The sequence below is a fragment of the Limulus polyphemus genome, unplaced genomic scaffold (assembly GCF_000517525.1).
Source record: "Limulus polyphemus unplaced genomic scaffold, Limulus_polyphemus-2.1.2 Scaffold2999, whole genome shotgun sequence".
NCBI classification, from domain to species: domain Eukaryota; kingdom Metazoa; phylum Arthropoda; class Merostomata; order Xiphosura; family Limulidae; genus Limulus; species Limulus polyphemus.
In genome coordinates this window covers 42969-53990 of record NW_013668609.1, presented here as the reverse complement: position 1 = coordinate 53990, position 11022 = coordinate 42969, and the positions used below count along the sequence as shown (strand labels likewise).

The 11022-nt window shown below is 35.5% G+C and overlaps 1 protein-coding gene across 1 annotated transcript; it reads left to right on the top strand.

The window, feature by feature from the left end:
- The first annotated feature begins 4703 nt into the window (after positions 1–4703).
- LOC106468413 (neuropeptide receptor 15-like) lies at positions 4704–10723 on the top strand. Its single transcript, XM_022396751.1, has 2 exons — positions 4704–5165; positions 10675–10723. Exons 1-2 carry the CDS (start codon positions 4777–4779, stop codon positions 10706–10708), a joined length of 423 nt encoding a protein of 140 aa, XP_022252459.1. The 5' UTR covers positions 4704–4776; the 3' UTR covers positions 10709–10723.
- Positions 10724–11022: the final 299 nt, after the last annotated feature.

Sequence of the window (11022 nt, the reverse complement as noted above, 5' to 3'; positions counted from 1 at the left end):
GTAAATTTGTATTACCGTATTTGATTTCACTATATTTATGTAATAAGGCAAAAATAAGTTCAGTAGTTACAGTTTCCAAACGGTGTATTTACCCATGATGTAACACGTAGTGGTCTTAAAAATATCAGTAAAGACGAATGTACATACCAAAATACTGTTTGTGTCGAAAAGATTTAGGTAACAGTCGTCAAACCTATGTACAGTATTATGTTCATAAGGGCCAACGTTTGTAACCTTTCTTGGTGATGACCTCCCATTTCAAAATTTCAGTTTTTCTCTGCTATTGGTTTAAATTGTTTTAAATAATTGGTCAAGTTAAAAGTCTTACATGGGTTTTTATCACGCTGCGTTAAAATAAAAATATATTTACTTCGTTTATTTTTTGAAACGAATTGTGTATTCTAATGAGACTACATTTTATGCTTTGCAATGGATGACTGTTCTTCGTTAAACCTTTTATACTTGTGTTTGTATTTTATTAATACATTTGAGGTGAAACCCCTTTAAATAATTCCTTATATGTGTATTGGTGTTCAACAATGAATATAATTGTCAGTTTTCATTTAATGCTTGTATTCTATATAATCCAGTGGCTTATTTTGACGAGTAACTAGTCATATCTGTATGATTAATGTGTTCATTATGAAGGAGGGAATATTTGTGTATCTTCTCGAAACTGGTGTATTCATATCTCACTTTGAAGTGAGATACTTGTGTGAGGAATAAAATATTGTGTTGAATTATTCTTTGTGATTGGCTTCTCATTTTCTTAGCCCCCCAGTGGCACAGCGGTATGCCTGCAGACTTACACTGCTAGAAACCGGGTTTCTATAATCGTGGTGGGTAGAGCAAAAATAGCCCATTGTGTAGCTTTGTGCTTAACTAAAAACAAACTCATTTCCTGGGACTGAAGGTAGGAAAAGAATACAATTTATAGCTAGTTAACAGAAGCGTCGGCGATCTGTTTAATGGTGTGTTTTTTGTCAACTATCTGTTTCTTGAATAGTGTTACTTCTTTAATTTCATTTAAAACATGCGCCCACTTCTATTATATTGCTACTAATGTGTTTTTCATTCAAAACCCGGCGTTTTGTGCAATTTTATATCTTGTTATTCTATATATCTTTTACGTGTTTTTTATTCAAAACCTGACGTTTTGTGCACACCGTAGCTACCCCTTGTGTCACTTTGCGCTTAACGACAAACAAACAATATCGAACATTAGGCAACATATTTTAGTCAAACCCCGTTATTTCAAATAGGTTTAAAAACAGAAAATATTTCAATTTTGTTCAGGTCACTGAACAACTGTCATTCTATATACCTTTTACGTGTTTTTCATTTAAAACCTGACGTTTTGTGCAATTTTATTTCTTGTTATTCCATATACCTTTTACGTGTTTTTCATTTAAAACCTGACGTTTTGTGCAATTTTATTTCTTGTTATTCGATATACATTTTCTTGTGAGGTGATCCAATAATGTAGTTCACGTACTCTCTCTCCAATATACGGTACTTGTGAGGTGATCAAATAGTGTAGTTCACGTACTCTCTCTCCAATATACGGTAATTATCAGGTGATGCAGTAGTGTAGTTCACGTACTCTCTTTCCAATATACGGTACTTGTAAGGTGATCCAATAACGTAGTTTACGTCCTGTCTCTTCAATAAACGATAATTGTCAGGTGATTCAGTAGTTTAGTTTACGTCGTGTCTCCCCAATATACAGTAATTGTCAGGTGATACAGTAGTTTAGTTTACGTCCCGTCTCCTCAATATACGGTAATTGTCAGTTCATCCAGTAGTTTAGTTTACGTCCTGTTTCCCCAATATACGGCAATTGTCAGACGATCCAGTAGTGCAGTTCACGTCCTGTCTCTCGAGTATACGGTATTGTTAGGTGATCCAGTAGTGTAGTCTACGTCCTGTTTTTCGAGTATACGGTATTGTTAGGTGATCCAGTAGTGTAGTCTACGTCCTTTCTCTCCAATATACAGGAGTAGAATACCTCTCATTTGTTATATGGGGCCTTCTGCACTTCGTACCTCCGGTGGCTCATAGGCAAGTCTGATACCCAATGTCGATACCCGCAGTGGGGGCGTCATGTCTCTCCAATATACGGTACTTGTGAGGTGATCCAATAGTGTAGTTCACGTACTCTCTCTCCAATATACGGTACTTGTGAGGTGATCAAATAGTGTAGTTCGAGGACTATCCCCAGATCCTAACGAGCCTTTGCAGGCCAACACAAACTTTGTTAGCTCTTAGATAATAGAGAGCATGTTACACGTACGGTATTACTTTACATGAAAGGCGTAAGATAGGCCTTGTAACATTGATGTTATGTAACGTGGGACGATATATATACGAAAGAAATAGTTTTACTATGATGCAAGATTTTATCGCGTAATACAGAATTTAGTACAACGTTTTTTTTTTGTTTTGTTTTTCTCAGACAACAAAGTCAAAAACAAGAAGGGCCACCTATAATAAATCTAGGATACAATTAACTAAATTGTGGGAAAGGAAAATGTACCTTAGGGAGTGGTATCTACAGAAGGGTTAAAATGTCTATCATATCTAATTTCTAATCGCAAGCCTCACCGATGAAAGGAAGAATTAAATAAATACCAAATATGTGTACTATAGCTCACAACGTCCCACATCCACGATTATAATTCACTACCGGCAGTCAACTGTGGCTAGATAGTTGCTTCTAATGAAATAAAATTAACAATAATAATTAAAAGAGTTGGCTGCAAATGGACCACTGGGGGTGATACATAAGACTTATCTCTTGAAGTAGGCATTCTAACCCTCAGAATCGTCAGGTACCTAAACGAACAGTATCTTAAATCCTAACATACATTACTGCAATTAAACGAGTGAAGAATTGAATTTTAATTTCAAAAAAGAAGAAAAAAAAGCTATAACCCACCCGAGCAACTACTATGAACATTATGTTTTTAAACAGCTTGTACAATTAGATGAATAGCATTACATTATCTCGTATTCTAACTAACATCAAAAGATATGTTGAGAAGTGGTTTTACAGGGTAAAAAAGTTGAAGGCGATGAAAAGTCACAAGGACTTTCATGGTTCGTAGCTATCACATCAAATATTAAATCTCTTATCTATTGTTAAGATTATTCATTTAAAGCTCAATGGTTCTACTCGTATATCGTTAATTCAGTCGACTAACCATTTAAGCTCACCACTTTTATCTTAGTAAACATGTCTTTGACAAAGCAAACCCTGGTGTGGAAAAAAAATACGTAATAGTATCGACAAGCCAAGTTCTATTATACCCAGTTGTTATTCTCATTCAACAACATTCTATCATTATCTCAAAATAGAAAATTATACACTCTGAAATAGCCACAGTAAATGGTTTAACAGTTAATTTTACTTTTATATATTTTGTCTTCTAAAACACATCTATGACAGCTAGATAGCTTAGGCCAGAAAACTACCTCTCAAGATAGTTATGGTACGTTAAAATGTAATTAAGATTTTCGTACAAACCTATGACTATCTGGGCATATCCATCCCCATTTTTAAACTGATAAGTTAGAGAGAAGACAACTAGTCAACAGCACCCACTGCTATCTCTTAGGCTACTCTTGTTTGACCGAATAGAGATTTTCACTGTGACTCTTATAACTCACCCACGACTCAAAAGTGCGAGGTACATTTCTGCGGTAAGAGAACACGAACCATGAACGCTCGGATTGCAGTCCGAGCATGCTAACCACTCGGCCCGAGATACTATGTAGAGATTTGTAAATGTTTGACAGCTTTTCAATTAAACTAACATAGAAGAAGTAAAAACATAGAATATATATATAGATCAACAAAGGTGCATCAGCATTACCAGGGTCGTTTCATTCCGTGAGATGGCATTAAAAAAAAAAGCTAAAACAATAAATCATTCCTTTAAATGCATCTCATTAGGTACAGTAATTTACGTATTTATTTTGCACAAGTAATAAAATGTTTTAGAACATCTCAAACTTTTGACCATGCTATGGCCGAAATATGACATGACACCACTTCTGTCGACTTTGAAACTGGCCAGGTAAATTTTTGATCAATTTCTTTTTGTTTGATTGTTGGTAGCTGCGAGTCTGCACAATGGGTTATAACTCTGCCGTTTCTCCCGCAAGAATCGAACCCTGAATTTTAGTGTTATAATTCCTCGATCTCATCACTGTGCCAAAATTGAGATTATTTGAAACGTCAAATATATGTTAGGTACAAAGAAAGAAATGATATAAAACAGAGTATATACACATAGTAAAATACTGTAAAGTAACATACAAATTGCAATAATGCAGAATACGCAGATCTGCCCTGAATATCTTATATTTGTGTAGGTAACCCGAAACAGTTATCATATTTTAGACATTTTTCTATTCCATATTAATTTTTGCAGTAATGCGTTATTTGAAGCTTTGATCTGATGGGAAATTAGCTTTAAATGTTATATTTATTAGTTTTGAATTATATGTGTGGATATAATAAAAAAACGAACTAAAATATGTTGGTTACTTTTAATCGTCATTCATAAGCTTTAAAACGTGTCAATAGATGGCGCAAAAAAAAGCAGCTCAGAGAATTTTACGGAGGCGTGTTCAACTGCTTAAAGCAACAGCGGGGTACACATGTTGCATCACACACAACCTGGTAAAAGAACATTTAAGAATCATCCTTCAAAGACCTGGAACGATCCTTTGAACCTGTTATAAAGCCAACTTAAGTTTATTATTTACAAGATGATGATTACTTTAGATAACATTACAAATGAAGCGGTAAATTTTACCGATAGGGAGGAACTTCGTCCACCACCAGCCTCCCAGGTCACTGTTATATCTCTTTCAGGCCTCTTCTTTCTAATTGGGACAGTAGGGGTTTTGGGAAATGCTCTGGTCATCTTTGTCATCCTCACTGACAAACGTATGCGTTGCTCAGTTACTAATCTTCTCATCATGAACCTGGCCGTCAGCGACTTCATCATCATGGTAGTCTGCATTCCGGACATTGTCCAGTTCATGAAGAACGTCGGCTGGAAATTGGGATTGATTTCTTGTCGACTTCTGCGATTTACTGAGGTGTTTTCTCTGTACGCCTCTGTAATGACCCTTGTTGGTGTTTGTGTCGAACGGTGAGTGGCACGTTTTTATTTATTTAATAATCAAGAAAGAGTAGCTTTTTCTTTTTTTCTCTGTGAATGTATTACTGGCTAATAAATAACTCAAAAGATAATTACAACAAAGGTGAAAGATCTTATAAGTCTCTCTTGAAGTATGCACATGACTTAAGAAACTTTAAAACCCAACCATAGAATAGCAATACGAGCATTATATTCAAGTCTTTAAATTACGTATTGCTTCCTGATGTTATTACCAACTATACACGAAGAAAACTGTTGTTCTAGATCAATGACTTAACAAACGATGGTCTAGCTACCGTTCTTATAGTAGTAGTGTTTTATAGAATAAGGTTCAAACTACCCTTCTTTATAATAGTGATGCACTGAACTAACCGCTTCATTTCTTAGAATTGTTTACAAAACCTAACTCCTTTTTTTTTGTCATATTTCGAAAGGTTCCACGATAACATGCTGTGTTTAAACATGATGGGCCTTTTCCTTTATATGTGGTTGAATGTATCCGATATATGTTGTTTAAAATTGCACTTACAAGCAGCGTTTCTCAGAACTTACACTTAAAACCGTTTGCAGTTTGTATATAGTTCTACATGGAGTACACAAGTTTACACAGTGTTGATGATTGTGTATTGTATGGTTAGTTGTACATGGAATAAGTTTGACGATTACGTTTCGTATAATTATACATAGAATAAGTTTGAATATTGTGTTTTGTATAATTCTCTACGGAGCAGGCTTGACGGTTAAGTACATTAGAAGAAAGTTTGATGATTGTGTTTTGTATAGTTAGTTATACACGGAGTAAGTGTGATGAGTGTGTTTTGTAAAATTATACACGAAGTAAACTTGCGATTATGTTTGAATAGTTGATAAATATATTATTTCCTACTTATCAACATTAACACGGTATATTTTAAACACTAACATATTTATATTTCCGTATGTAGAACAACAAATTACCAAGTAAAAAAAAAGACCAAGGGCAATTATGTATGTATAGATTCCCTGTAACGAAAATGCTCTAAGTAACAAAATATATTTTTCTGGTAACATGTTGTCCATCTACTTTTGTCTTCCCTAGTTAAATAATACCGTAGCGTTATGGAGTTTGAACTAAACTTATGAAAACATAGCTTACGTTTACGTACCACGTAATTATATAATACTGATTTATTGACACTTTACTCCAGTACAAGACGGATACAAATAGCCTATGATTATATTGTATACACACATATATAGTGTTGTAAGTTAAATCCTTGACTTTAAAGCAATTCAATACCTTTAGTCTGTGTATCAAGTAACTTCATTTAACTCGCAGCGCTACCATAACTTACAACACAAAACAGCTCTTCTCCTGTAAGTAAAACAGCAATCATTTGGAAACTTTCTAACAGCAGAGTACATTTTCTCACCAAGGCACGTCTCTAGTTACAATGAATTTCACTTCTTTTCACGTGTTTCGTTTGAGCGAGACAAAGTGGAAGAACGAAAAATATCAAGGCAAACAGGAACATTTGTACCACTTTTAATATGATTTTTCTCTGCCAACTAAATATAACACAGAGTAATATGTTTGACATTATCCTGTAATATTACTTTGATTACATTCATAACAATATAATGGCAAAGGCGAGACTTTCTTTCCTTTTCTCCTCTCTTTTTTTATTAGTTAGTTAAGCTACACAATGGACTATTTGTGTTGTGCCCACCATGGGTATCGAAACCCGGTTTTGAGTGATATAGGTTTTGAAATTTTCCACTGTGGCACTGGCGCTATTATTAACAAATCAACATGAATATTGAGCGTTCAACATAAACACCATAGTCGGCCTAATAAGAATCAGATGATGATTTTGTTGCCAAGCTATGATGAATATTGTTGAGCATTATAAAAAAAAGAAGCATGAATGCGTTATCGACAGAGTGACGAAATGAATAAGCCTTTTATAGTTAGTGATACTAAAGTGTTGTGTGTATACACGAGGGGTGACTTTCTTTTATTATTGTTATTATTAGAAAGTAGAATATTGTTTATGCACGAGGAATGACTTTCTTTGTTTTCAATAACTAACACTACCATATAACTACAAACCAGGCATCAAAGTTTGCTTGAGGTTTACTCTTTCAGATGATCCATGCTGGCCACTCAACAAGCGAAGAAATGTGACATGAAATATTATCCCATCGCGTGTATTCAAGTCTTTTGTTGTTTCTTATGTTTCATAGATTTCACTTCTTCTTCATCTGTTGTTGAGCTTAAATATAAAGAACTTCAAATCTTACAAGTTCCTTCCAACTGTTACAAGTTTTCTCTTGACGTTATAAATTTTGTTTACGCATTCGTATATCTCGTAAATCCGTCTATAATACCATACCTTAATAGTAGCTATTTTAATTGTTTTATATTGTCATTCATGCATACTTAGTGTTTTCTGTTTTCCGTAGCTATGCCTTGTGTCAAACTATTCACACTTATCATGCTTTGTATCATTTTATACCTTTAACTTTACCGCTGATTAAATCTGTTTATTCCGAAACGTCTGTCGGTTGTGTATAGAATATTGTTCTTCTATAAAAATATTCTTCTTTTTTTGTACTGAAATTAGAAATATTATCTGTATTTCTGTGCGTGTGTGTCGTACTTAATTCACTTATTACTTCCTTCCTATGTTGTATTCTCTAAGTCATTCTTCCGTTTCCATGGTGCTTGCATTTTATGTAGATATGATAGCTAAGCTACGTGTTTCACTTGTTGTACATTCAAGTTACATCACCCTTAAATAGAGTCTTTGCTAGGCACTGACACACGTGGCCCATGTCCTGATTCTACTTGACAGCGCCCAGAATCCTCAGTTGGTGTCTTGAAAAATCAGAATAGAAAATCGCGATCGACATCATACAGAAACTCCGAAGAATTCCGCGCCTATGGGCCCGAGCCCCGAATCTTCTAAGCACTTAACTATGCCTCTACTTTTAGAAATAAAATACACGGTTTTTCCATGAAGTGTCAGTGTGAAACTGGGAATCAAATTGTTGTTATTATTATTATTGTAAGTTACATTTATAACGGACAACAAGCTATTGGCCTTGCGTTTCTTGAAAAGTAACAAGATCTAACTAACTCACCTATGGAACTCCTTGATAATGTTGATAGCAGCTGTCAAGCACTTGATTGGTTAGTTTTCGATTGCCCTATGCTGCTGCTACAAGATGACCTCACAATAGTTACTACTAGGGGTGTGTATCTCATCATAGTAGTAGATACGATACGAATCTAGATACAAAAGTTTTACCAACTGTTTGTTACAAAGTTTGACAGTCTTGTCTGTAATTTATTATCTATATTACTAACATTGTCTTACTTAAGTATTTCACACTTTACAATGCTTTTTCAAATTGTTAGGTTTGATTTTTCTGTACAAAAGACGTATAATGTTTACAGAAAGCTTGCCAAATTTCGTGAAGGTACATAAATCGTATTGTATCGTTCCAGACGATGTATCGATACAATAGTATCACTTCACGATACGATACTCGTATCATATCGCTGTGTCGCAACACCCCTAGTTTCCAAAGAACAAATACAGAGAGAGAAAGACACGTAATTAATGGAAGGACAAATAAGGAAATTCGTTTTTAAAAATAAACAGACACTAAAAAGAGAAGAACACCTTTATGAAAAACAAATAGGAAAAATACTTTCATAATACTCTCTTTCTTAGTTGTTCTTCAAGAAGAGATGTGAATGTATGTTTGTTAAAAGAAAATGATGATAAATGTTTTGCAATAACCGATACAAATTTTGTACAAACGTTTAAAATGAAGCTAAAAATGTTTGTATCTTTCACATTGTCACTGCTGAGCGTATCAGTAAGAAGCTGTATATTCAATCAGTTAGAAACAGTGTTCTCACCTGCTTGTAGGAATCAAACACAGAAGGTTTCTACGAAAAAGTTTATGTATAGAAGATAAATGTTTGTTTTTCTGAAATTTGTGCAAAGCTAAGCGAGGGCTTTTTGCGTGAGCCATCGCTAGTTTTGATCTGACAGACAAGAGGAAAAGCAGCCAGTCAATAACACCCACAACCAACTTTTGTAGGATTCCACTGTTACTCTTATAACGCACCACGGTCCCAAAATGTACAGCACGATTTTTTATATTTTCTGTAACGAGACACGAACCATGGACTCTTAGATTCAAAGTCTGGAACACTAGCACCTAGGACACAGTCCACGCAAGCCATGATTATTCTCTCGAACCTTATTCAAAGTCATCAGGAAAAATACACAGAAAACAAACTTTACTCTGTTATGCTTCCATGATGCAAGCAAACTGCAATAGCATTTAAATTAAAGTAAATTTTGAAAGAACTTCGCTTTTGCCGAGACCGTTCGATCAACAAGAGTAGTCTATTGTGTTTGGATTACTTGATATGCTTAATTTTGAAGGAAATAATAGCCTGTATGATACATATTGTCAAATCTTGCTAAGTATAATCCCTTTTACGTTAGGAAATATAATATATCAGAACTAGAATATAGAGGAAAAGTACGTTATATTAAAACGAAATTGAAGCCTTACCTCATCGTTATATTCCATGTCGCCACGTCCAATCATATATTTTGACAATAGACTCGCAGCATAGTTTCTATTGCAAAGGGCGCCGTCGTAAGGTTGTAATGTCCAAAGCATACCATTCTTTTCTGGAGGCTTTCCATAATTCACCTAATGTACGAGGACGACGGTTTTCAGCGGCCGTTTGAAAAGTCTGTTCTCACAGAAATCCATATGCGTATGTCCGACGACTTGACCGGTATATCTTAGTATGGAATAACATAAATACCCATTTCATTTTTCATTTGCTTGAGGTATGCGATTGTTGAACAGAAGGCATGACTGGAAGCCCTATCTTGGTGAATCCATACCCTGTTTGCCTCGTTTCCAGACATATATATATATATCCTTCTTGATTATGCCACATACTTTTGCCTGGGGCACGTGGAGGCTTTTGGCACTGATATTAATATTCGTAGATTCTCATCTGTTACAGGAGACCACACCTTGGTCACCAGTGACCGCGGCAGAGGTACGACTTGTCTCTTTTTGGGTGGTCCTAGGGCATCAAGTTCATCCATATTGCCCTGATTTCCAGTATAAGGAATATCCCTGTTTTGGAAACTTAACCCCTGATCTGAACATGTATTTATGATCTGAGTCTATGAATAACATCGGAAAAAGCAGTTACATACCCTCCTCAAAAGCGATCAATTCTCGATGACATCAACGACGAACAAGGTCTTGTCGTGATTAGCCAATGCTACCAAACTTCCCCCACTGATAATTTTTCTAAGAGTCACCGTGCTGTGAGAGAAACTGACCTCTGGTATCATTGTTGAGTGCAATCGTAAAGACTGAATGACGGATGATTTGATGAATAAGTGGGCCAATCGCATTTAGAGAGGATATCCTGATGTTTTTTGTTGTTTTTTTTTCATCCCAGATTCAGCACTCGTGATGGACAACATGTCCGCTAACATCACTTCTGGCGTGAAAGACCACTTACAGAAGGAGCTGAAGACTGACCTCGAGATCATACCAGAAAGTCTGACTTGCAAACTGCAACCACTTGATATAGGAGTCAATCATGTCTTCAAAATGCACGTGCTTTAAGAATGGGAGAAATGGACGCAGGACGGAATCCACACGCTCACGACTTAAGGTAAAATGAGGAGGGCGACCTCTGGTGACATTTTCTTCTGGATTTTGAAGGCGCAGGGAAAAGTCCCGAAAGAGGAATAGCCTTTTTCCTATCAATTAAGTCTCCTCTGATGAAGATCAGATGAAGAAA